This window comes from Lagenorhynchus albirostris, chromosome 10, assembly GCF_949774975.1.
Source record: "Lagenorhynchus albirostris chromosome 10, mLagAlb1.1, whole genome shotgun sequence".
NCBI lineage: Eukaryota > Metazoa > Chordata > Mammalia > Artiodactyla > Delphinidae > Lagenorhynchus > Lagenorhynchus albirostris.
This window is the reverse complement of record NC_083104.1, coordinates 8369478-8396653: the sequence shown is the minus strand read 5'-3', so window position 1 is coordinate 8396653 and position 27176 is coordinate 8369478. Positions and strand designations below refer to the sequence as shown.

The 27176-nt window shown below is 49.1% G+C and overlaps 2 protein-coding genes across 5 annotated transcripts in view; one reads left to right on the top strand and one right to left on the bottom strand.

Annotated features, from left to right (window-relative positions):
- The window catches only part of LMCD1 (LIM and cysteine rich domains 1), a 67971-nt gene extending 66260 nt beyond the window's left edge, over nt 1-1711 (top strand). For all 3 annotated transcript variants that reach the window (XR_009542710.1, XR_009542709.1, XM_060161309.1), the window contains one exon: nt 1503-1711. Coding sequence is in view for 1 of the 3 variants with exons in the window: in XM_060161309.1 (XP_060017292.1) it covers nt 1503-1625 (123 nt within the window). In the remaining 2 variants the exon portion in view is untranslated. The remainder of the gene's footprint in view (nt 1-1502) is intronic.
- A 12400-nt stretch (nt 1712-14111) lies between these two features.
- The window catches only part of SSUH2 (ssu-2 homolog), a 45734-nt gene continuing 32669 nt past the window's right edge, over nt 14112-27176 (bottom strand). The window contains exon 13 of one of the 2 annotated variants that reach the window (XR_009542708.1): nt 14112-14130. The gene's annotated coding sequence lies outside the window, so the exon portion shown is untranslated. Of the gene's footprint in view, nt 14131-17064; nt 17261-27176 lie in introns of those variants that run through there. The other variant, XR_009542707.1, reaches the window with a different exon arrangement.

The window sequence follows — 27176 nt, the reverse complement described above, 5'->3', positions numbered from 1 at the left end:
CATGGTGTTCTTTGGCATCTGTCACAGCACGACAGAGTGTGACAAGCCCGAGTTCTAGGTCAGGGCAACCAGTGCTTTTCCATCTAGGAGAAACCGCATGGCTGGCTTTGGTAACCGGACGGGATTCACGTGGAACCAGAGACTGAAAATTGTCGTCGACTTTCAGAAGTTGCACGTCTCCCCGCCACCACCCACCACAACGCCCTACTTCCGCCAAAGTGGTTTTCCCACCATGTATGACCGGTGTAACTTCTCTAAAAGGAATCAGTTCAGTACAGGCTGAATTATCACAAGCTCCAAATGAGCGTGTGGGCCTGAGGGAATGGGCCATGATTGCATCTATACATTCACATTTTTTTTAAGAAAGCATTTTTTAGAATCAAAAGATTGTTAAAATAAGGACCTGGAAGAAAATGCCAAATGTTCTAGATGAAACACCCACATCCTAAAGCGAAAACACCTCACGTTGGAAGGACGAGCAGCAGTTTACGTGGCTCCAGAGACGCGTCCGCTGAACTGGTGTGAAGTCAGAAAATACCTGGCAGCCCGCCACGGCCTTGGAGGCCGGCTTTTCTTCTAACTCGTATTGCTTCTTCCATATTCAGAGCGTCAAGTGCCTTCTGATGGGTAAACGTGTCTGTTTCGGTTCGGTGGTTGAGACGCTGTCCATCTGCCAGTGAGGGTGAGATCTTCCAGGTTTTGCCCAAATTGTGACTGCCTTCTAACGTCTGGCGAGAGAATCCTGCAGGAGAATGCACACCTGGCCCTAAAAATCGGCCATCGGCTTCATACGGAGAGTGACTTGGGGACGAAGCTCACGCTGGTGTCGGGGCACTGCTCACTCTAGGAAACTTCTTTCTATCCCAAAGGCAAACCCACTTCCAAAGGTTTTATGACACCATGTGACATCCTCCATGCTAGGAAACTTTCCAAGAGGAAAGGAATAGTCTTTAGAAAGAGAGCAAAGGTGAACCTTATCTGGTCCATTTATAATGAAGAACTACAGATATTTTCTCTAATTCTTTAAAATTACATGGCTTTTATTCAAAAGGCTAAGTCGTCTGCGGGCAACCATGCAGTGACCTGAATGATTATTCCAGGGACCCTATTAGAAATGCATGCAGCGCTGGGCTTCCTGTCGGCGGGGTAGAAGACGGGTTGCCATCCCCCCCCCAGGTAACTTTGTAATAGGGAAGAACAAATTTGACTCCCTATTAGATCTGTTTCTTCTACTTTAACCTTTGTGCTCTATTGCTTTTGCTTCAGTTAAGAATGTTGAAATATATAGAAAAAAATATATATAAATATATAAAATATATAGAAAAACCTTTATATATATTTATATATATATATATATATATATATACACATAAATGGCCTGAAATATATAGGATAACCCATGCTCAAGGCTCTGACCTTTAAGGTTATAACACTTTTCCATTCATATAGAGGTAAAAAGTTGCAGAACAGAGGATAACATTTGTCTTATTGGAAATTTACAGGAACGTCACGACCTGACCTACGACCTAGGTAGACAGCTGCAAGAACAAAGGATTCCAACACAAGAAGTCTGCAACAACCAACCCCGCCCCTCCCTTACCTTGCCTTTAAAAGTGCTTTGCTGAAACCCTTCAGGGATTTGGGCTTTTCTGGGCACGAGCCGCCCCCCACCCCTTGCGTGGCCCTGCAATAAACCTTTCTCTGCTCCAAACTCCGACATTTCAGTTGGTTTGGTCTCGACGTGTGTCAGGCACACGAACTTGCATTCGATAACATCTGGAGGCCAGACATCTGGGTTCTCCTTCCCTTCTGCAAACACTCTAGCTGCAGTGTTGCAGGAAAAGGTTTAGGAAGAGGAAACACAACTCACACTATTACCCCAGCCCCAAATGACCCACTGGAGGAGTGAATCCCAGCTGCTACATACAGAGAGGAACTTTCTGAGGTTCCTGATGACGAGGACACCACTCTACACCCATCTCTCTGCTGGCCTGGTATCTGGGCCCTGCTGGCAGACTAGGGTAGGGCAGGGAAGAATTCGTTTCCCCTCTACCCATCTTAGGTTCACTGGCTGGGGCCCACCAATCAAACTGATGAAAGAAAGATTAATAGGAGGACAAAACCTTTTAATTTCATACCTGTGCCCAGGAGTTCACAAAGAAAACTGTGGCTCAAGAAGGCAGCCAGATGAATGAGGCTTATGGAGCCTCTTACACAAAACAAAGGGGTTGGGGGCTTCCCTGGTGGCGCAGTGGTTGAGACTCCGCCTGCCGATGCAGGGGACGCGGGTTCGTGCCCCGGTCCGGGAGGATCCCACATGCCGCGGAGCGGCTGGGCCCGTGAGCCATGGCCGCTGAGCCTGCGCGTCCGGAGACTGTGTTCCGCAGCGGGAGAGGCCACAGCGGTGAGAGGCCCGCGTACCGCAAAAAAACAAAGGGGTTTGGGCTTTGGGGGATGGGGGCAGGGCAGTTACAGGGAGGTAACCGGGACAAGTCCAATGAACTAGAGCTGTTGAGGAGGGTTTGTTAGGCAGGTTTAAGGCCAAGCGTTCTCCATTAATCACAGTTATTAAGCGTCCTCCTCTTCAAATGATGAGACAGGGAGCTACCTTTACAGATAGAAGTTTCCTTTGTGAATCCAAACGTCCTTCTGCGCTCTGTTTTCACAGCTTTTCCTGCATCTGCTGCTTCTTCACGGCCTTCAGCTCATTTGGGGGTGGTGCATTCCCACAAGCATCCTTAACCTAGACCTCTTCTAGCCAGGGCCCTCTTTCTTGGGGGTTCTTAGATAGGGGACAACAGGGAACCGGCCCAGAAAGCAGAAAGCCTGGGCTCAGCCCTGGGCTCTCCTGTGCCCCGGCAAGTCACGGGAGCTCTCTCACCTCAGTGTCACCTGCAAAACGGGGCTGAGCGTCCCTCACGCCCACGCCTCAGCACTGCTGTGGACCAAATGGGAGACAGGATGGGAAGGGTGTGTGTGAATCGTAAAGAGCCCTATTCACGCACAGTCTGCTTATCTGAGATTCTCAGAAGAAATACTGGCTTTCTCCCGATCCGGTTTGAGATGAACATTCTTTCAGCAGCCCCTAACGGGCTAACTCAGGCACGTGCAAACATTTTTCGAACTCTTCATGTCAATGATATTTATACAGCTTCCTCGTATATGAAATCAATTAAAGCAGGGCTGTAGCACGAGCTACAGGCAGGCAGCCAGAGACTCACCCAATCCACTTATGCATCAAACTGACGGCAACAGCTGAGGCCTCCCCTCAGACCCCAGGGCTCCCAGGAACCGGGGTGGCGGGGGGGGGAGCTCTAGACCAGATCGTGCCCTAAGGCTCATCCTTGAGAGACAGGAACAGAAGCCAGACCCATCTCCTTCTGGAAGTTCCTTAAGGAAGGACGTTGGGAGAGAAAAGAAGGCAAAACAGACCATTTATTTGACCACATGGTTCAAATCAGAGGGGCGGAAAGGGGGTGTCACTGGGGGAGAGGACTCCGAAACGTCCAGTGGCCTGAAACGAGGCTGGCAACTTGGGCCCAGGTTGTAAAGGTCAGGTTCATGGCTCCCCTTCAAGTCCTGTCAAGCTCAGCCTTTCGTCACACGCTGCAAGCGAAAACTACCACCCAAGCTCTGTCCAGACAGCCCGCGTGGTGATGGATACGAGGGGAACGGAGGGAACTTTCCACGTGTTCGATTTTCTTAACCAGCCAACCAGGTGGAGAAGCATTTTGGCCCTGGGGCAGCCAGTTCCCAGGCCAGCTTCAGGGTCTTGCAGGTAGAGGACTGGGGCCCCATCCCACCCACGATGCTGACGTCAGGAGGCGAGCTAGCCTCGAAAAGGACCTGGAGCTACCCTGGGGGTCGCCCCTTCTGTCTGACCGGCCTCAGACTCAATCAGGAGACAACGGGTCCTAAACGTGAAACACGATCACAGCTCCTGGCCTCACATAATTAGCAAGGGCTACTAGCTCAGTCCCGGTTTTCCCCCAAACCGACACACCCTGTGGCTCTTGCAAAAGCAAGCTCAAAACAACTGTGTTTATTTCCTTGATTGTGTCACTGAACATTGCCAGATATCCAGTGTGGAGCTGAGGAAGATTACACCGGGGAAAATGTAAGGACAGTTCAAGTAGGCAGGCGTTACTGTACGGTAACGCAGCCTAGAAACACTGTTTCTGGGGACCCTCACACATGTCCTACCTACACCGCAGTAGGGGTGACTCATCTCCTTTTTGCAAACGATAAAACTCTGGCTCAGACAGGTTATGGAACAAGCCGAGGGTCACTTGGTGGAGAGCTGGCAAAGCAGGAGAGGTGATAACTTCTGTGGTAGGGATTTTATACATGAGGAAACTGAAGCCCCAAGACAACTGTGACTCGCTCAGGACCACACGACTGGGACGTAGCAGAGCTGGGACTGGACACCCGTTTTCCTGGTTCCTGGTCCTGAGATTTTTCACCTCCTCTGTAGAAGCAGTGCTAATAACCGGTGAAGCAAGTAGCAATTATTAAGGATGTGTTTGTCACTATTTTTGTTGTCTTCCTTGTAATTTTTTGACCAAAGGTCAGAGAATTTAATTGAGGTTGGCAAGCAAAGGAGGAATTGATCCCAAACACACACTCATTTTTCTTGTTTTATTATAATTCTGCCCATACATTCTGCCTGCAGTTCAATTTGGTCCTCTGCTCTCAATTTAAAAGTAAACAAAATCCCACCACCCCAGTTAGTTTCATCCACATTGGCCCGGTCCCCAGGGGCTCACAGAAACCCTGTGTTAGCCACTTTGACTGCAGTTCAATGAACCAAGAGGCAAATATGACCTCCATTCTCACAGACTCCACATTAAAATATTGGCTGGCCCGGCAAACACTTCTGAGCCTCGTACTCCAATGAGGACGTGTTAACAGGAGGCAAGAAAAACGGCTCACGACCCCGGCTGAGCCGCCCAGATCAAGGCACCAGCCCAGGTTCCTGGACTCTGTTCACAGTTCACTCCAAGGGCAGTGGAGCGGGAAGCTCGGGGCCCAGGACGTTCCATCATGGGCTCTTCCCTGGCACTCAGGGAAGAGCCCAGCTTTGCCAGGCCTCAAGAAGGCTCTGCAAGGGGCCACTTTATAAGAAGCATTGCTGGTTTCCCGGCAGGGGAGCAATGTTGAAGAGAAAGTTGAGCACTTTGGGAACCCCATGGCCCAGTGAGAAAGACGAGCTCACCAAGCCAGCACGGGGTGGGGGGATGTCTCTGTCCCCGGTTTGTACGGGTCTGCTCCCTGGTGCTCTGTTCTCCACTCAGTCCGGAGGACCTGTCCTGGGGCACCCTCATCGTCCGGCGTAGCACCTGGCACTTGTCGCCTCCCAACTGGTCTCTACCCTTGTCCCCCCATGACCCATTCTCCACAGCTGGTGATTGACACGCCTAAGTCCCTCCCTACTCACAGCCCTGTGGTGTCTCCCGTAGAATCAAGTCCAGTCCCCGTGTCACGGCCTGGATGATCTGGTGCCCGCCAACCTCCCCAGTCTCATCTCCCACCACTCCCTCCCTTACTCACTACGCTCCAGCCACACAGGCCTCTCCATGGCACTGAGATGTAACAGCCTCAGGACCTTTGCACTTGCTGTGTAAGGGGATGCTCCTTCTTCCCCAGATCGTCACACACATCTTGCCATTGGGCATCGACTCAGATGCCAGCTCTTCAGAGAGGCCGTCCCCAGTCATTCTTTTTTTTTTTTTTTTTCTTATTTTGGCTGCTCCGTGTCTTAGTTGTGGCACACAGGATCTTCGTTGCAGCATGCGGGATCTTTTAGTTGCAACATGCAGACTTCTTAGTGGCGGCATGCAGACTCTTAGTTGCAGCATGTGAACTCTTAGTTGCGGCATGTGAACTCTTAGTTGCGGCATGTGAACTCTTAGTTGCAGCATGTGAATTCTTAGTTGCAGCATACATGCAGAGTCTAGTTCCCTGACCAGGAATCGAATCCAGGCCCCGGGAGCACAGTCTTACCCACTGGACCACCAGGGAAGTCCCGTCCCTGGTCATTCTGCACCATATCCCTCCCTGGGATGGAAAAAGTCCTCTACACCAACTAAAGGAAAACCCTGTTTGTCCAATTCAGGATGCTGGCTATTCACAAAACCCTCCTGTAGCCCAGAGCCCTCCCAAATTATCCAAACTACCCAGCCCTCGGCAGCAGAGCTTACTCACCCTGCCTCCCGTGCCTTCCCATGAAAACCACAGTAAAGGACCCTGCCCACGCCTTCTCCTCTCTCCTTTCGCCTCCTGATGAATGTGGCGCTCCCTGCCTAGCCCCCCATGGCGTGGTGTGCCCCCTCCTCTTGGGAATGAGTAACAAACTCTATTTTCTTTTTTTTCCCCAAGATTTATCATTTGTTTACTTATTTATTTATTTTTGGCTGCATCGGGTCTTAGTTGTGGCACATGGGATCTTCGTTGAGGCATGTGGGATCTTTCGTTGCAGCGCGCAGGCTTCTCTCTAGTTGTGGCGCGCGGGTTTCCACGGTGCGTGGGCTCTGTAATTTGCGGCGCGCAGGCTCTACAGTTGAGGTGTGCGAGCTCAGTAGTTGTGGCGTGCAGGCTTAGTTGCCCCATGAGGTGTGGGATCTTAGTTCCCCAACCAGGGATTGAACCCGCGTCCCCTGCATTGGAAGGCGGATTCTTTATCACTGGACCACCAGGGAAGTCCCCCAACTCTCTTTTCAATGGCCATCCTCTCCTGATCTGTTGGTCTCATCCTACAAAAATAGTAATGAAACCTACATTTTCATGCAGTCTCCTACCCCCAAACACAGAGCCTGGCACTCAACAAACATGCCACAAAGATCACACGAGGGCAGAAGCCATGCCCACCCAGCCCACCGCTCTACCTCCAGAGCCTAGCGCACTGCCCACCCCACAGCGGGCGCATGAGAAATACCAGTTGAATAAATAAATAGTAAGGGCGGACTAAGTGCCAGGAACATTCCCATCTGGGAGGATAGCACGGTGGGTGGGAGCACGGATCTCGAAGCCTGGGTTGAATCCTGTTCTGCCACGTTCTAGCTGTGAGGACTCGGACAAGTTACTTAACTTCTCTGTGCGTCCTCATAGGGAAAAGGGATAGGTAATAATGCCCTCAGAGAGTCGCTGTGACTGTTAAGTGAATTTGTTTAGGCAGGGGGTACAGAGCTGCGTGTGGCACGTGGGCATCACCACATATGTAATTACATGTCCTTGTTTTCTCCACCAACCAGCTCTGAGGACAGATTACTATTCCCATTTTGCAGAGAAAGACACTGAAGCGAAGAAGTGGCAGAGCTGTACCTTGACTATTCATCGTGTATTAGAATCCAAGGTTCCTCCAGTCAGGGCCAAGAGCTGGGCCTCCACCCCCCTGAGGGCCCCCAGCCCCCTCTGGCTCCTCGCCCGCCCACCTCCTGACCTGCTCTCCTGAGTGCCGTATCTTGGGCTGCACACACAAGCCATTCAGAGCAATGACCTGGATTCCGGGTGTTCAAGTTAAACTACAATTACGCCTGTGAAATCATGACTATATTATGCTTGGCAGAGAGGCTGTCCAATGGGACTCAGGCCATAGCCCAGCCCCACTCCCCACCAACAGAGTTTAAGCATTTTTTAGCTGCCAACAATGAAAACTTGTGAGATTCCACAGAAAACATTTAAATGTCCACATTCTGTTGAAAAATCAGAAGGTCTGGTCTTATCAGAGCTCAGAGACCCGCCTCCCCATTCCCACTGACCCTTTGTCCACCCTCACTCAGACTGTCACAGCCTCAGATGCCCCTGTTTTCACCCCCTCTAATCCTCCCTTGAGACATCTCCCAAAGAAGAATTTTACACCATTGCCCTTGTCACAAGAACCTTTTAGAAAATATCAATTGTATCAGGTCACGCCCTTGCTGTGAACTTCTGATTCTGTTTCTCTACAACTTCATATCTAAACTCCTTACTGGGGCATCCTAACCCGCTGTGGCCCAGCCTCTGGCTACTTTTCCAGCCTCAATTCTTCTGGCTTTCTTCAAAGCCATCTTAAACTATAATCGTATCCTAATGTGGAAGACAGACAATGAACAAAGAAACAAATGAACAAGATTATAAAAGAGATATGAAAGAGCTGAACAGGGCAGTGTGATAAATGGTAATTGTGGGTCACCTTGAGGTAGAGCCATCTGGGAAGGCTTCTCAGAGGAGGTGGCCTTTGACCTGAAACTCGCATGGGCAGAGTTATCTCCTGAGTGCTCCCAATGAATCTTAAAGATGGATCTTCATCCATCCTTCATCATGAAGGATTCCAGTCCTTTGTGTCTGCCTGTCTCCACACTCCTTGCAATGCAAATGTGCTGCCCTCCCACCAAGAGATATAGTCTGTTTCCCTATTCCTTGAACCTGGATTAGCCTTGGGACCTGCTTTGGCCAACAGAATGCAAAGACCATTCTTTCCCAACCCAAATGCTTAGGCACCTTTGTTGAAAATCAGTTATCATATGTATGTAGGTCTATTTTGGACTCTCTTCTGTTCCACTGATCTATGTGTCTACCCTTTACCAATACTACACCACTGTCTTGATTGTTCTGATATAGTAAGTCTTCAGACCAGGAAAAGGAAGTTTCCCAACTTTGTTCTTTTCCAAAATTGTTTTGGTTGATGCTAGGTCATTTGCATTTCCGTATAAACTTTAGAATCAGCTCATCAATTCCTACAAAAGTACCTGCTGCGATTTTGATTGGGACTATGTTGCTCAATTTGGGAAAAATTATCTCAACAACACTGAGTACCCCAATCCATGAATATGGTATACCACTCCATCTATTCAGGTCTTCCTTCATTCTCTTATTGCAGATGTCTTCCATTACAAAAGTTTTGGCTATCTTTGGTTAAATTTATTCCTAAATTGTTGGTGATACTGTAATTTCTAAAAATTTCATTTTCTAATTGTTTACTGCCAATACATAAAAACACAGGTGATCTTGTTTAGCCTTAGCTGGAAGCTGCCTACATCTGCCCTGCACATGTATTTTCAGGTTCAGCCAGAGACATTTTGGAGAATATGGAGAATTCAGGGGTTCTCCCCTCCAGCTCTCTCCTGCCCAGGACTCCCTCACTCTCCAGTGGCCACAGTAGCCCCACAGAACCAAGCTCTGATTCCCAGCCCAGAGATATGGCAGGATTTCTACTGGAGTTTTAGCTACTGTTTATTTCACCATGACTGCACCGTACCTTCAAGCTAAAGCCATAAAAACTGGAAACTACTCAATGTTGGGTCCCTTCTTTCAAGTTTTCTCCAAAATCTACTTACTTTGTGCACTTTCCAGAGGCTTGAGGTCCTGGTTATGTTTTGTTTTGTTTTTAAACAGTCAGCTTTCCTCTGGCTGACCTTTCTTCTTTTTCTTTTTAATAAATTTATTTTATTTTTGGCTGCGTTGGGTCTTTGTTGCTGCACACGGGCCTTCTCTAGCTGCGGCGAGTGGGGTCCACTCCTCGTTGCAGTGCGTGGGCCTCTCACTGCGGTGGCTTCTCTTGTTGCGGAGCACAGGCTCTAGGCACGTGGGCCTCAGGAGTTGTGGCTTGAGGGCTCTAGAGCACAGGTTCAGTAGTTGTGGCACACGGGCTTAGTTGCTCCGTGGCATGTGGGATCTTCCCGGACCAGGGTTCGAACCTGTGTCCCCTGCATTGGCAGGCAGATTCTTAACCACTGCGCCACCGGGTAAGCCCATGGTTACGTATTTTATTCAGTTTATAGTTGTTCTCTGAGGGAGGATCAGCCTGTTAGGAGCCTACTCTGCCATCCCAGAAGTGGAAGTCCTTGTTGATTTTAACATCTCTGATGGAACAAAGAATTTTAAAAGAAACATATCTTAAAAAAAAAAAAAAGGAAAATAACAAGTGTTGGCAAGGATGCAGAGAAATTAGAAAACTTGTGCTTTGCTGGCAGGAATGTATAATAGCACAGCCACTGCAGAAAAAGAGTTTGCCAGTTTCTCAAACAGCTAAGCATAGAATTACCATACAACCCAGCTATTCTCCTCCTGGGCATATACCCAAAAGAATCAAACGCTGAGACTCAAGGAGACACCTGTACCCCAATATTGAAAGTGGCATTATTCACAACAGCCAATGGATGGAAATAACCCAGTGTCTATCAACAGATACATGGATAAACAAAACGTGGTCTATACACAAATGGAGTATTTTTCAGTCATAAAAGGGAAGGACTTTCTATTACATGCTGTTTGCTAGAGCTGTCGTAATGAAGTACCACAGACTGGGTGGCTTAAACAACAGAAATTTATTTTCTTCCGTGCTGGAGGCTAGAAGTCCAAGATCAAGGTGCTGGTAGAGTTCGTTCTTGCTGAGGGCTGTGAGGAAAGGGTCTCCTTGGCTTTTTGGTGGTCCTCTTCTCCCTGTGTCTTTATATGGTCTTCCGTCTGTCCACGTCTGTGTCCAAATTCCTTCTTCTGGTCAGGACACCAGTCATACTGGATCAGGGCCCATCCACATGACCTCATTTCAACTTAAGTACCTCTGTAAAGACCCACTCTCCAAATGTCGTTATATTCTGAGGTACTGAGGGTCAGGACTTCAGCTTATGAATTTTAGCAGGTGCGGGGAGGAGAGATACCAATGCAGCAGCATGGATGAACCTTGAAAACATTACACTAATAAACCAGACACAGAAGGACAAATATTATGTGATTTCGCTTATATGAGGTACCCAAAATAGTCAAATTCATAGAGACAGAAAGTAGAATAGAGGTTAACGGGGGCTGAGGGCAGGGGGGAATGGGGAGTTAGTACGGAACAGTTACAGAGATTTTGTTTGAGACGATGAAAAAGTTCTGGAAATGGATAGTCACGATAGCTGTACAACACTGTAAATGTTGCACATTCACTGAATTGTACACTTAAAAATGGTTAAAATGGGCTTCCCTGGTGGCGCAGTGGTTGAGAGTCCGCCTGCCGATGCAGGGCACACGGGTTCGTGCCCCGGTCCGGGAAGATCCCACATGCCGCAGAGCGGCTGGGCCCGTGAGCCATGGCCGCTGAGCCTGCACGTCCGGAGCCTGTGCTCTGCAGCGGGAGAGGCCACAACAGTGAGAGGCCCGCGTACCGCAAAAAAAAAAAAAAAAAAAAAAAGCCAGGTCTTCCGTTTGACTCGTGGGGGCATCAATAACCTCGGGTGATCTACTTTATTTAATTTAAATAGTTTACTTGAACTTTCCCAGGGTGGCCAGCTGGGTGTCCCTTTGCCCCAGTAAGGTATCATCTTTTGGGCTGTAGACTCAGAAGAATGATTTCTCTCTGTGTCAAATGGTATCGTTACCCACTTAGAACACAAAACGTCGTGGTCCTGGGAGCTGGACATGCAAAGACATACAAAGCGTGGACAGCACTGCCGGGGCAAGGCATTTTCACTTCATATTCAAAACCACCTTGAGAGAATTACAATAGTCCCCATGGAACAGATAAGAAAACAGGCCTCAGTCTTCCTTCGGGAGCCTACACGAGCCCTGGAAAGTCTATGGGTATTAAAAATTATTTGAGGAAAGTTTGTATCCTTTCCTCTGGTGGTTCCAAAATAACTGCCTTTTCTTTTTTTTTTTTTTTTACGGTACGCGGGCCTCTCACTGTTGTGGCCTCTCCCGTTGCTCCCCTTGTGGAGCACAGGCTCCGGACGCGCAGGCTCAGCGGCCATGGCTCACGGGCCCAGCCGCTCCGCGGCATGTGGGATCTTCCCGGACCGGGGCACGAACCCGTGTGCCCTGCATCGGCAGGCGGACTCTCAACCACTGCGCCACCAGGGAAGCCCTGCCTTTTCTTTCCATTGGACAAATAAGAGGGGAAGGAGGTGATGGAGATACATATATAATATACCTGTATTATAAATCTTAAATCCTTGCTCTATCACCTTATAAACCGTGTAACTTTAGGCAAGTGACCCCACTTCCTTACACTTAGTTTTTCTCAGCTGTAAAACGGAGATACTAGTGGAACTTGACCGAAACATAGGAAACACTTAATAACTATTAGCTAGTATTATTACTGTAATGGTGGTTATTCTTTTTTTTTTTTTTTTTTTGCGGTACGCGGGCCTCTCACTGTTGTGGCCTCTCCCGTTGCGGAGCACAGGCTCCGGACGCGCAGGCTCAGCGGCCATGGCTCACGGGCCCAGCCGCTCCGCGGCATGTGGGATCTTCCCGGACCAGGGCACGAACCCGTGTCCCCTGCATCGGCAGGCGGACTCTCAACCACTGCGCCACCAGGGAAGCCCATTGGTGGTTAGTCTTACGTTCTCAGCAGTATGTCAAGGGCTTTAAGCATATCGTTGTCTACTGTCTCTCTTTCTACAGATAGACGTCTATCTATTAATATCCAGCTACCTCATTAAACCCATCTCAGCAACTCTGCAGAACATATTCTCTCATCCCCCTTATCGGAGGGAAAACTCAGGTTTTGAAACATTAAATAAACTTCCCCGAAGTGTGCACAGTTTATTGGCTGCGAAGTTCAGGGTTTAGAAAAAGCTGTGACTTGGAGGACCTGGTTCCGACACTGGTTTGTGATTGCCAGCAAGTCACTCTGCTTTCTCCCCAGCCTGTTTCCTCATCTGGAAGCTGGGAGTAACCGACCCCTGCATCCTCAGCGTCCTTGCTGAGACTGTGGCTGTGCAATCCTTTGTCATGATGAAAGAGAACGCAAGCCGCCTGGGAGGTCTGCATCTGTTGTGTTCCTGACTGTGCTCCCAGTTGCTGGCACCTTGGATGGGGACGTAGCAGGTACCCAATTTAAAGAAGCTGGATGAATGGGCAAATTAATTGTTTTGCTCAGAGCGGAAGTTTCCTGAATAATTCCCCAAATCCCAGCAATCCTGTGGTTCTCAGGACAAGAGCCCGAGAGGGTGATCACAACATCTGTCCCAGGGCTACCTGTGATTCCAAAGAGGAAAAATCCAGGAGAGATCAGGACACCTTTCTGCCGGCAGCAGCTGTACCAGAGGGAGGGACGGCTGGTAGCCTTGCAAAGGCCGTGGCGCTTGTACCCCGCCTGCGCTCGGAGGCCCCCTCCACGGGGCGGGGAGAGTCTATGGGGTGTCTCATGAACTGAAGTTCACATAGAAAACTACACGCCAATGTCACTCAGGACCTTATTTTAGCAGTTCAGAGCTCAGCCCCTGTTTCGAAGCCCACACTCAGGTCATGTAGAGAAGCATTCTAACTCACTCACTGGCTGCCCTGTGGCCATCCTTGCTTTCAACTTGGGTTTTTCCTACTCTGCTCAGCAGAGATCAAATTCTCATTAGTTTTCTACTGTATCTTGAGGATGTGTATATCTGACAATGAATCATGCCTGGAAAAAACGAAGGAAACCCTCCAGAGGCAGCTATTTATTTGTCGTCAGATAAAGCTGCAAAGGAACCTAATTAAGGCTTTTATTTTTAATTTGGGTTCAATTTTGGAATGCTCCATTACCAAGAGCCCAGAGGAATCTACTTTCAGGGTCCTGAGGGCTTGAGCAGCTAGACCAGAGGAGAAAGGAGCTGGGAGTCAAAGAAGATGCAGACCGCCTTCCAGGGACAGCGGGAGAGGTCCTGGGGCTGAACAAGAGCCCCCTCCCTGAAGGAGCATGACCTTCCCGGTCACAGAGATGGTCATTCACAATATTATTACCCCCACATGACACAGCGAGCAGACTCAACTGCAAGTTCTTATGAAATGTTTCAGCTGCAAGGTGCTTAGCCCTTTGGGCCTCAGTCTTCTCATCTGTAAATGGGAATCATAATGCTTGCCTAGGTCAGAGGTGTTCTAAGCAGTCCAATGACATGCTGAGTGACGAGGCAACTTTAGAAGTGGGACCTTGCTTCCCCAAGTTTGGGCATTCTTTAACTGTCTCATGTCTCCCCCCTCTCCCACCCCCCCTCCAAAGAAACAATGAGCTCTTTCAGGGCCAGGTCCATGGCTTATCTAGCAGTGAAACACAGCTCAAAGTGAACAGGCTTTGACACAAGACATACCTGGGCTTCAGTTCTATCCCTGCCATATTCTGGCTGTGTCAACATGGGTCCATTTCTTAATCTGAAACTCTCAATGGATAATGGGGGTCATAACATTTTCCTCCTAGGGTGTCGTGAAGATAAAATGAAATCAGGGATTGACAGTGTGTGACGCTTAGTAAAAGTTCCCGTGGAGGGTCATTCTCTTCTCCTCGTTCTTCCCCTAATACACTATTCTTATGACCTCACAGTTATCAGGGCGGGGCCTCTGCACAGAGAGGGGGCAAATTAATGTTTGCTCAATAGATGATCGGTGTTTGATCAATACTTGCTCGAGACCAGCTGGCTAATTCACCCCACCTTGTCATGCAGAAAGACTACTTTCCCATAAAGCAGCCCAGCCCCCAACCTACTACTGTCTTTGTGGGAAGCCCAGAGGGAACTAACAGAAGTGATATCCTTTCATCAGCTGATAAAAGCAATAAGCTAGATTTCAATGATCTGATGTGGAAATCATCATCATCACCATCAGCGTCACTTATGTAGCTCTAACTCCATGGCAGTCACTGTCCTAAGAGCTTTACAAATATTCATCTGCTCATCAGAGCAGCCCTATGGATGTCTGTGCTGCTATTAACCCCATTTTACACATTAAGTAAGACACAGGAGCCTTAAAGAAGGTCTCCTAGCATATGAAAGATGAAAGGATTCACGTCCCAGAACTATGAAGAGAATTCCCAATTATGCACTTTTCAACACACACACATACATGTAAATTCACACACTGCGATGAGTGTAAGTCAAATATAGAGTTAGAGGGCACTGTCCCCAAGACCACCTTCACTTCTGACACCAGCTGCAAACTTGGAGTGGTTCCCGAAACCCTCAGGTTCAACACTTTGCTAGAACCCACAGAACTCATGAAAGCTCTTAGACTCACAGGTATGGTTTCCTACAAGGAGAAGATACAGACTGGAATCAGCCAGGAGAGGAAGTGCGTAAGGCAGAGCCCATGAGAAATGCCAAGCGTGGAGCTTCCACTGCCCCCTTTGCACGGGGTCATGGGCAGTTTATTCGCCCGACGTTGACATGGGACGACATGCAGAGGTCACCAGCAAGGGAAGCTCACCCAAGCCTCAGAGTTGAGGACGTTCACTGTGGCGCCATTAGAGCTGATTGATTAATTGATTGACTGCCCCGTGGTTGGTCTAATCTTCAGGTCAACTGGTAGACTGACCTACCCACCCTAAATCACCTTGTTGGTCTTTCTGGAATGGCCAGCCCCACCCTAAATCCCACTGTTACTGTCTGGCTGACCCAGGCAAACAAAGATCGCCTCCCAGGAGCCGAGGGTAAAGGTCAGACCTCCCCTGGGGCAAGGCGAAACTCCTGACTACCTATACACACATGTATTTGCTTGTACTTACACAGATACGTATATAAATGCCTAGAAGAAAGACTGGAAGGAAACTTACAGACTGTGCACAGTCAGAATAGAAGCAAGTGTAACCTAAATATTTCACTGTTTTCTTTCTCCATCTCTCTATCTTTAAAATCTTTTCTGGTGAGAATATATTTGCATATCACTTGTGGGAACAGTTACTTCTAAAACCTCAGAGAATAAAGAAAAAAGAGGAAAGAAAACAAAGTCCATTGTGGCTGCCAGGTCTGAAGTGCCTCATCCTATAAATAGGATGAAATCTGCTGCCTTGGCCCAGTGAGGAATGGCATGGGCTGACCGTGTCATGGAATTCGGAGTTGGGAAATGCTAATAAAATGGTGCACGGCCGGGACCCGGGAGCAAGGGGAAGGAAGGAGGTGACTCCAGGAGAGTAATGACCCTCAGACAAGGGTCCGTTTGACCTCCGGCGAACTGGCAGCCAGGCTGCGCTGAGTCCTGGGAGGAGATAAGTGGGGATGGTGGCTGGGATGGAGAACATGGAACTCAGATCTTGGCCTTGAAAACGGGGGAGGGAGGTGAAGGTCAGAGGAGCACGAGGAAGTCCCCACTTTGATACTCCTCCACCCCAAACCCTAGACAGGAGCCCAGGAGAAGTCAATGGCAAAACCCCAAGTCCCTCCTGTGTGGCACTCCGTGGCACTGATCTGTCCTCTTGTCCTAGCCATGCAAAAGCTCTTCTAGCTCAGCACCCCCGGGGGCGCCCTGATTTCCCCCATTCTCATAGCACAGGTCAGGGCAAGCCCTGGCCCACCTGTCGCTGTCATCAGGACAAACTCCCAGACCTCTGCTCCGTGGTGTCCAGCTGTCCCAAACAAAGGCAAGGCCTGCATTTTTCTTTTGAGAGGCAGTTGTACTTTCCCCTCTGAAAAGACTCTAACAAAACCTAAGAGCAAAGAAAGGCCAATTTACAGTTACCTGCATAAAAAACACAAATCAGAAATCACTTTGAAACCATAATTCAAGCACCCTATGGGATCTATATTATTCATGTTCTCCAACATTTTGTTTTCTTTTTAGAAGAGTCAGATTTTCTGAAAGAGCTCACAGTGTTATTAGAGGCATAAGAGTGAAGTTATAAATACAATGTCTGCTATATACCAGAAACTGCACTAACTCAATTAATCCTCACAGTTAATACTGCAAAGTACTACCCCCATTTTACAGATGTGGAAAACTGAGGCTCAGAGAGGTTAAGAGGCTCAAGGTCACACAGACAGTGAAAGGAAGAGCCACGATACAAACCCAAGACTGATGTGAGAATCTGTATTCTTTCCATAAGGTCCTAAGAGTTCCTGGCTCTCCCAGGCTCCTAGCAACCTAGGAGATCCTGGTTTCAACTTATCACAGTGACCTATAGTTTATCAGGCTTTGTTCCCAAATTCAAAAGCATTCTGAATCCCAAAATGACCTGGGCTGACTTTAAGGTCACCTATTACAGGGACACATTTTCTAAACCAAAAAACAAGCTCAGAGTCTAACAGATGAATTTTATTCTCCTTCAAGTGTGAAGTCAATCTAGGAAGGTGTCATTTGGACACCAAAGTGTGATACTTCCAGGGAGAGTTCAACGGTTTACGAAGCCCACGGGACAGAACTTCAGACACTGGGATTACCCAGAAACCCCGCGTTCCCGTAGCATCCTGTGACACCTTGGGCCCGCCTCGCACCGGGTCATGGATGCTGGTGACTGACATGTGCCTCACCCAATGGCCTGCAACCTGGAGGACAGAGGCATCTTGGGTGATGGCGAGTACAGAGACAAACTGTGCTGGGGGCGCTGGGGATGGGGGCACTGAAAGAAAGGAGAAAAAGGAAAGGAAGTCAGGGAAAGCGGAAAAGGAGGGAAGGAGCAAGAAAAAATAAACCCGAGAAATGTGAGACCTACAGTCACTCTAGTTATAAAACCACTGAGTCCAACCCCTGGAAAAGGTTCCACACGTGAACAGACCTGTAGGCAGGAGGCTCCCTTTTCCCTGCATCGGTCACCCCCGACCCAGCCCTTCCTGGTGACCTGAGGCCCCAGGACCCACACAGGCGGCGGCTGTGTCGGGCTTGCCTCCCTCTGGGTTCCAGGGCCACCTGAAGACCTGGTCCTCCAGACAGATGGCGAGGGCTACCAGGAATAGCACAGCTAACCGTGCACAGGACGACGCCCTCCCTGCTTTAACACAACGACAAGTCACTTTGGCGGGGGTTATGCATACACACAGACTACCTGGTTCACAGCCCGGCTTCCCCAAGCACCCGTGGGTGGGTGAAGAAACGGGAGCTACTTGATGTCCGGCCTGTAAGGTGCTGAATGACCACCCAGCAAAAGGGCGCTGAATGATGGCTTCACCAGAGCCTGACAGGGACGCACGTGCCCAGCCCCACAGATCGTGTTTCTCAGCCACGGGGCGAGCACAGCCGCGTGCTCATCCACGGTGTGGACAGCACAGAGCTGAGAGGGGCTGCCAACCTCAAGAGAATTAGGACCCAAAAATATCCAGACAGCCTGAAGAGAATGAATCCAACAAGGCGAAACTTTAATGGGACAGATGCTTGGGAGCCCTGTACTTGGGCCCCGAAATGCAGCTGCCCAAATCCCAGAGGGGGCGGAGCACTTGACAGCAGCAGCGTGTGTGAGAAAGGCATGGGGGTTGTGCTGTGTGTCCAGAGCCGGGGTGTCTGCCAAGCAGGGCTGTGACCGTAGCTACGCGAGAGTCGGAATAAAGGAAGTGCCCGGCTTCTCTCTGCTCCGAGCAGCGCCTCCAGGGCCTCACGCTTTCAGAAGGACAGCAAAGAGCTGGTACCCATCCACAGGAAAATGATGAGGACAGTGGGGTGGACTGAAGTCATGTCATACGAGCGATGGCAGCAAGAGCTATGTTTAGTCTGGAGAAGCAGCTCAGAGGGGACAGGAGAGCAGCTTTCCAATATCTGAAGGGCTGTCACAATGAAGAGGGATTTTAGTGGGTTCCCTGTGGCTCCACAGGGTGAAACCAGGGCAACGGAAGTGGCATCAAGGCAAACTGGCCTGTCAGAAGTCAGGTTGGTGCTGTCTAGCACTTCAAGTTGTCTCCAGAGAGAATGAGTTCCCCGTCATTGGAAGTAATCAAGTACAAGAAGAATGACCACCTCCTTAGGGGTGTTGGGAAGGGTACTGGCCAGCCAAGATGACCTCTGTGGGACCTTTCATCTCCGAGTTGAGCCTTTCCTGGGAGACCTCGGGAGGGAAGACCTCTCTCTTGAGCGGCATGTCTCCAAAGGCCTTTCCCTTAAATTCCCTGGCTAAAGGCAGGAGCCAAGCACTTTCAACAGCTGCCATCCCACTGCTTCCTTTTCCTAAATTAGGCTCCCTGGGGCCTCACACCGGCTGGAGACCAGAGACAAGGGCCCTACGTGCTCTAGAAAGTAATTAAGTCCATGATATCAGCACTGACTTGTCCCAAGAACACCGAAGCCCCAGGGGCAGGGCGCCAAGGGTCCTCAAATTACCATTCTTGTAGCAGATTTTGGCCTTTTGTCCCCGAGAGCCCAGGACCCTGTAAGGCGACCCATGCCAAACGGCAACCGAAATAGAGCTGAGTGCTGGGATACAGGCTGTCACCCAGGAAGGGGACGTCCAGTCAAGGACACTGGGGACGTGGCCTCCAACATCCCTGCCTACCTCTTCTCCCTCCACTGTTGTATGCAGTTGTTTTCTCCTCAATCTGCCAAGCAAAGTCAGATATGGGAGATGCCCCACAGCCAGGAGTAGGACGAGAAACATCCTGAAGTGGGGCAGGACTGGCGCGTCTTGGGCATCTGACCCACTCACCCAGCGGATGAGTGAGCACTCCCTGCGTGCTAGGCATTCTGCTACAGTGATTCGAGTCTAACAGTAGGAAAAGAAAGGAATAACCAGTGAACAGATATTCTCTCTTGCCGCATTTGAGGCAACTAAAGCCCAGAGAGGTTAAGTGACTTGGCGAGGGTCACAGAGCAGTGCCGAGGCCTCAGTCAATTCTTAAACAGAACTGTCAGCCCCACTAGGCCCAGAAGTACCAAGGAGGCCCTTCTACCAAGCAATCCACTGGCTCTCTCATCCCTGGATCCTCTTCTTTTTCAGGGGATCAGAATTTGCTGGGAATCAAAGTTCCTAAGCAGGTAAAGGAGGTGGGTGGGAAGTCCGCAGAGCAGATAACCCCCAGAAGAGCTTGGGGGTTCCAAAGACAAATCTACCTCCTTCCCAAATTCCCATCTTGGAATGACTATAAACGTGGGGGACATGAGAAAAAGGATGGAGACACGACACGTGGTGGGAGGAGAAGCAGCAACATGAAGGACCACGTTCAAATCCTCACTCAAGCAAACCAACTATACAGAAATATGTTTGCCGATTAGCGATTGCATATGGTTCCGTCTAATATTGTACATTCAGAAGTATCTGTGGATGAAATAACACAATTCTAGGATTTCCTTCCAAATAACCCAGTGGGATTAACAGAAGGAGGGAGGTGGTAAGAGAAGAAACGAGACTGGCCCTGCGTTAATAATTGCTGAGATCAGGTGTCGGGTGCAAGGGGCTCATTATACTTACCATTCTCTCTACTCTTGGATATGTTTGGAATTTATTCTAATTAAAGATTTAGAAAGGAGATGTTGCCAATATTTTGAGCATCACCGCTAACGTCACAGCCTAGAAAGAGAATCTGTAAAGGATGCAAAGGTCAATTTTGGGGTCCGTGATTATGTTAGCGCTTATTAGTCTTTCTGGAGGGCATGTGAGCACATTCCGATTGAGCGGAATTGAGAAAAGCGCTCATTAAAGACACGGCCAAAGCGTCGTTCATCCTCACTTCTCTTTTCCAGGAGACCAAGGTGCTGGTTTCAGCCTCCTTCATAGGAAGGGAGTACCTCTGGGGAAGCTCCTAGAAGATGTGGCGGGTCTCCCGTCCCTTTAATCGCTCCGTGGTGGTCTCGGAGCAGGGCTATTGTACCCTGGCTCCAGCGACGTCACCAGCAAGCCTGATTTGGAGATTCCAGCAACCCCTCCACAGAGCCTGGCCCATCCAAACCCAGTTGCTCAGATGCCTTCTCTAAATAGAAGGCTTGTGTGATGATGCCTCCCTCTGCCTGCTTGAGGAAGCCAGGCCGGCAGGCCACGCTGATTAATCCTGAGCTTATTTTTACCTGCATCCACCTGTCAATGTCAATTTCCAGAGGTCCTGAATCATGCAGCCATGTGGTGTGGTGATAGGACAGCCTGACTTCAGGACAGGACTGTCCCTGGTGTAGGGTGAATTCCACTGGCAGCTCAGGGATGGCTCTGGGTGGTCCACAGACCCAGCATGAAATGACACTGGCTCACACAGCAGGAGATTTACCATTCTCATCGTCAGTTCTCTCCAAATCATGCTGGTTACTGCAAGGAAAAGTCTCACTTTGCTGCCAGTAAGTCTTTAATTCTAAGAATAGCTAATTTCCCTTTTAACAAACAGAGAGCAAACCTCAGGTTTGGGGTCCTTGCAGACAACAAGATCTACCTAAGATAGAACAACTTTGATTTTCATCATGTCTAATTCTGCAGCCGCTTTCCATGTATGGAAATGATGCTGGCGTCCCATGCACAACCGTAAGACAAGGGAAAGAAATGTTCAGCAAATATAATTCAGGTGTTCTGCAAAGTGTGAAGAAACAGACACAATTAACATGGAGCTAATGAAGTTTGCACGGGCCCCTCCAGCAGCTGCCCCACCTCCACCCAACACAAGGGACAGTGCACAGAGACCAGAGAGGACAGGGAAGGCATCTTCGCTGACTGGGGTTAAGATATCCCACAGCCAACTTTTCAAATTCTACAAAAGTATAGAACCATCTGAATATATTCTATTTGGGTTTTATTTTCTCGGTCGCCAGGCCTACAACTCCAGGAGTCATCCCTGACTTTTCTTTCAAACTCCACTTGCCATCCCCATTCCTGTTACCACCATCATTATCACCATTACCGTCATCTTCACTAGCATCACCGTCAGCAATGGATGGCATCTACTGAATGCTTCCTAAGAGCCAGGCACTTATCTCATTAAATCCTCCCAACACTCCACAAGCAGAGATAATCGCATCCAGCCTATCTTAGAGATAATGAAACAGACTTGGAGAGGTTAAGTGACTCGCCCATGTTTACACACCAAGTAAGTGGTGGAGTCAGGATTTGAACCCAGGTTTGCCATCAGAGACCAAGCTCTTAACCATGACAAATTCCCGCCTTTAATGCAATCAATCACTGACCTAGCTTAGGCCTTTAGCATTTCTTTTCCGGTCATCAAAACTATCTAACCAATCTACCTGCCTCCTATCTCCCACCCCTATCCCCACAGGAACCAAGCCATCCACTGTTCGGCACCATCCTGACCTATATAACACTCAAATCTGCCCCAGAGACTCCCCTGCCTAAAACCTTCCAAAGCTGTTTCACCACTAGATGGTATAAACCCCCTGCACCTATTGGGGCTCCTTGATAGAAAGTGATACAAAGATTCTGGGTAATTTAAGAAAGGAAGAAAGGCAAGGGCAGGGAATGTATTAGAAAGACACGAGGTAACTCACTTAAGCATGGGGCCAAAGAGAAAATAAGCACTCATCTCACGTTTGCTGGATGGATAAATGAATGAGAGAATAAGAGAATGAATAGGGCAGGCTGCTTGGTGAACACCACTGGTGTTTAGTCCGATTTGGAATTGCTTCAAAAGCCCCCAGTGGATGAGGCTCTGAACCACACGCAGCCCCCTCCCCACTACTCCCATCTGCTTCTGAGTTGTAAGGACTCCCAGAAAACATTCACAGGTAAAATAAGGAGAGCGCCAGTCTGGAACCTGGAGATTTACACGCTAGTCCTGGCTCCACCACTCACTGGGTGGGCATTCTTGGGCTAGACACGTCCCCTCTCTCAGCCTCAGTTTCCACATCTGTAAGATGGACACATCCAGCAACTCCAAGTTGCCGGTGCTCAGAGGGAAAAGTAATGGAGTGTAATTGCATAAACCCTGGATAAATCCAAACACAAGCTCTGAGAATCAACTTTCTCACTTGTATTTTGAGTTACTATTAAAATAGTAAAATAAACTCATTTGATTAAAATTAAATAAACTCTAGAGTTCATTAAAATGAACTCTACCCAGCCAAGAGAAACGATGGGGCCACGGCGGGCACTCACAGGAAGAGGGCTTTGTTAAGGGAAAGGTGGCCCTGGGTTTCCATAGCGGCTACTAAGAATCCACCAAGTGCATTTACAGCACCAGGGCAGCAGGAGGAAGCTGAAAATTACAGGTGAATGAGCTGGGATCTAGCTACTATCCAGCAAGTGGATTATACAATAGAACATATATTTTGTTTTCTTTTTTTTTTAGAACATATATTTTGGACGCGTGTGTGCTTGCACACATGCGTGCGTGAGTGCATGTGCACTCAATGGAAAAGGCCCTAGAAACCCTTCCAGCACTAACCCACACAGGTGAGGAAACTGAGACTCAAAGTCTCAAATACCTGCTTTTGACGTGACCACTGATTTTGCACCAACGGTCTCTACAGCCCAGGTGTCCTGATTCCACTGCCAGTGCGTGCCTGCTCTCTCATAAAACTCCCACCCATGAATTCTTTCTACAACACATCCCGCTGCTTCTCCTCCATGGGGATTGGCTGCCCCCTCAGTCTCCTGGTATGCCCGAGCCCATGGGAGGCAGGTGCAGACACGTTCTGCCACGTGAGCACAACATACAGTGTTTTTTGTTCTAAGTGGATTGGCACCAACCCACTCTCAACCTGCCAAAAATCTCCTGTGTTCTTTGGGCTCAAGCCCAAGGTCATCATATCACTTTCCAGGGAGCCATGGAATTGGCCCCAGAGAGAAGAAACATCTGGAAAGTAGAAAACGGATACGTATTACTCTTGGAAGCAGAGCAGCTCTCACCCACCGCACCTCACGACAGGCATTTGGCTCCCCTTCAAGACCTATGGAGGTGGGACCTGGGGGAGGCGGGGCTGGGGCCTGGGGGCGGGGCCAGGCCCTGAGGAGAGGTTGTACCAAATTCCCCATAGGCAAAGCTACCTGGAGACCTGCACCCTCCTGGCTGACAGGCAGTTGAAATGGGGCTAGTACAGCTCCTCTGCAAGGCATGACATCAGCATACAACAGGAGACTGCAAAAACGACATACAGTGCTGCACACAAACTTTGTGTTTATCTGATTATTTCCTTCATTCAGAATTTAAAAGTGGAATGACGGCATCAAAGGCCATGCGCATATATATGTGTACTGAACAATATATACTACATATTCAATATATATTATATATTCAATATATATTTTATATTCAACATATATTATATATTGAACAATATATGTTATATATGTGCATATATAGATATCATATATATATGTATCTACAATAACAGAAAAATAAAAATTAGAAAAGAAAAAAATAAGATGCCTCCTGTCACAGGAAAAGTTACATAAACAAATTTTGTCAATTTATATGATATTTAAAATTTTTGAAAGCTTAAAAAATCATGTTTATCTATAATGTTTGCTCATAACACCAGGAGAAAGAAGAAGAATGCAAAGTTATAAGAACAGAACAACTACTTTGTGGAAGAAAAAAGCCTCTAAGGAAATAAACCAAAATAGTAACTACGGTATGCCTAGGTGGTAAGATCCTGGATGGTTTCTATTTTATGCTGTGGTTTTCAAACGGCCTGTAATGAATCTGAATTGCTTTTATAATAAGAAAAAGGGAGGAGCATCTTTTCAGTCTCAGCACCGCAGAGCCCTCTGAGCTGCCCTGCCCTGCAAGCCCTGTAAACGCCCTGGCTCTGCCCCTCCCTTACCTGGGGGCTCCACTCTGGGTGGGTTTTTTATTTTGGTGTTTTTTTTGTTTTGTTCTTTTGGCCATACCTTGTGGGATCTTCGTTTCCTGACCAGGGATCAAACCCGGGGAACTCCCAGCGGCCCCATTCTGAATTTACGTCTGACATCTCCTCTGATCTTGGGCCAGGCCCCGTTTTCACTCCAGCTCCTTCAATGCTGTCTTCTACTTGACATGTAACCTTGAACCACTTAGAGCCTCAGTTTCCACATCAGTGAAACGACCACACCCAGCTAATCTCAATTCCCCACCCTCTGTGTCTTAAGATCCTGGCTGTTCCCAGCCTCCCTCAAAGGAGGACCACTCCATAATGGCCCAAGGGGTCCCAGCCTGGGTGACCTCCCGGAGCCACTCTGATGTTCTGTGACTCACATTTCCAAGTGACCATGGCCGCAAGGGGCAGCCAGGATGCCAGCAGATCCCCGGAGGGCTTCTGAATGTGTTTGCTGTAACCCAAGTCAGCTCTTCCTTCATCTGAGTGAACTCCTGCTTCAGCCTCTTGCCTGGGATGCAGAAGCCATCCCTTTACAAACCTCCAAGAGAAATGCACTCACCCCATGTGGGTTGGCCAGAGTCCCGGCAGGAAACAGCCAGCATGCTCAAATTAGGATCATTTAGGGAATGTTTAATTGAGGGAAATTTTACAACGGTGTGGGCAGGGTGCAAAGACACCCCCAGGGACCATGTGCTTCTCTGTCATTAGCAACAGCCCACCCAAGGTGATGAGGATGTAGGAAAACAAATATCCCCCCTCATCGCTCTCCTCCTTCCCCCTGATGCCCTGACCAGATGTAAATGGGGACGCCCCACTGGCCGAACCCAAACCTCCGTGTTGGCCAAACCCAAAGGAAGCCAGAGGGCAAGGAGCCCATGCAGGCTGGCCTCCCGGGGCGAGGGGAGCAAAGAGAAGAGATGCTGCCCACCAAGCATTAGGAGATTTCTTAATAATTTCTAACGGCAGCGTGTGTGTTCACAGGGAAGGCCCACGTCAGCCAGCACACCCTGAGTTTCCCTTGGGAAGTTCCCCACCTGGCAGTCTACGTTCCTTAGGCCCCTCTCACCTCAGCAATGCTATTTCTCTCCCTCTCTCCTGCCCTTCCTCCACCTGGTGGCCAGCTTTGTAAACCAGTCGCTCCCTCCCCAGCTGCAAACCCCTCCCTCCTTCATCATGCAGAGCAGTTTAGAGAGCATCCTGCCCTCTGGTCCAAGGGGTCACCACGCCTGTCTTCCTGACCATACAGCGCTCTCCTCAGGAGGCAACCTGGCAAACTATCTTCTCGTCTCATTTCACGTTGCTGTCATTCGCGCTGCACAGCTCAAACTCCTTATTCGCTGCAAAGCCTTATCTGGGGAGTGTTGCAAAACGTATTTTCCCTAATTGACCTGGATAAACATGTGTCTGTCGATACAGATCCCATCCCTTCACGGATCATTTGCTGCGTCTCCAGCTATACACCCCAGGGCAACGCCAAGCAGGCTCAGTGGATCTGTCTTTGAGAAAGTCCTCTCCGAGACAAGCTGGAGGAACGAGAAAAATAAGCAGGTGCTTGGAGCTGGAAGGAGTTTCATGCTGGTATCATCAGATCTGGTCTGTCCCTGCAAGAATCTAGATCCCCTGGCACCCACCAAGAGACACAGCCCCGGAGCCACCTGCCCGGCGCCACGCCACACTGGCTCTGCAGCCCAGCTTGACCTCATTCTGTCTCTAAGTGACAGCTGTCCTCTGCGCACCCTCCTCTTTCATCTCTGGGTATCCGGCCTTGATCTACAGGCAGTGGGACGTGATGGGCACAAGTCTGAGCTCAGCCACACGGTGGACAGGTGACAGCAAGCTGGGGGCTCCGGGACGAGAGCACGGAAGCTGGACCCAGGGATGGTCGGGGGTCAGACACCAGGAAACGAGGCTGGGGATGTCCAAAGGGGTCCGTGCCCTGAGAAGTGAGGCGAGTCTGGGCTCTAGGTCATGGCTGGCTCACCAGGAGTCATCAGTTACAAGAGCGGACAGAGCTAGTATCAGAGGCAGTGACCTCACAGGCAATCGGAGCGGCCAGGGTGGCCAGGGAGGCAAAGACGGGGAAGGAAGCACTATGCTCCATGGAGGGAGGAGCTTCTTGGAACACGCAAGCCTTTTGTTTTTGTGGCCATGCTGCGCGGCATGTGGGATCTTAGTTCCCCGACCAGGGATCGAACCCGCGCCCCCTGCAGCGGAAGCGTGGAGTCTTAACCTCCGGACCACCAGGGAAGTCCCAAGCCTCCTCTGGGCTTAAAGGAGCTCCCTTCAAATCCACACAAGGGAACTAGAAACCAGAAGACCTGGCCCCAGTCCGACCTGCCACATGACTGCAGGCAGGAAGCTCAACCTCTGTGAACCTGTTTTCTCATCTTTGAAATGGGTCTTAAAGTAAATGGGCTTCAGAGGACTAAAAAGTGAATCAGACTGAGACGGCAGACAGAAAAACGTTTTGCAAATAGGCAGTTGGTAGCTCATATGGTTTAAAACGTTCTTTCCCGCCTAACAGGAGGGCCCCTCGAAGGAGCCGTCAATGCTTTATCCCAAAGTAGGAATGCATGGCGGTTGGGAGGAGGGACGAAGGATTCTGAGCCTGAGTACTGTGAATTTTAGATGTGACTGTGACCCTTACTCTTTAGGAAACCTGGAACAAGACATTTTGGGTTTCTCTGCATCTGTTTCAACATTTTTCAAGTGAGAAAAAGAATTCCAGCTTTCCCTCAGATCTAGAGTGAGGACCAAATGAAGACAAAAGAATTCAGTAAAATACAGTAACAGAAAGAGAGTAGTACCTACCCCTTAATAAGCACTTG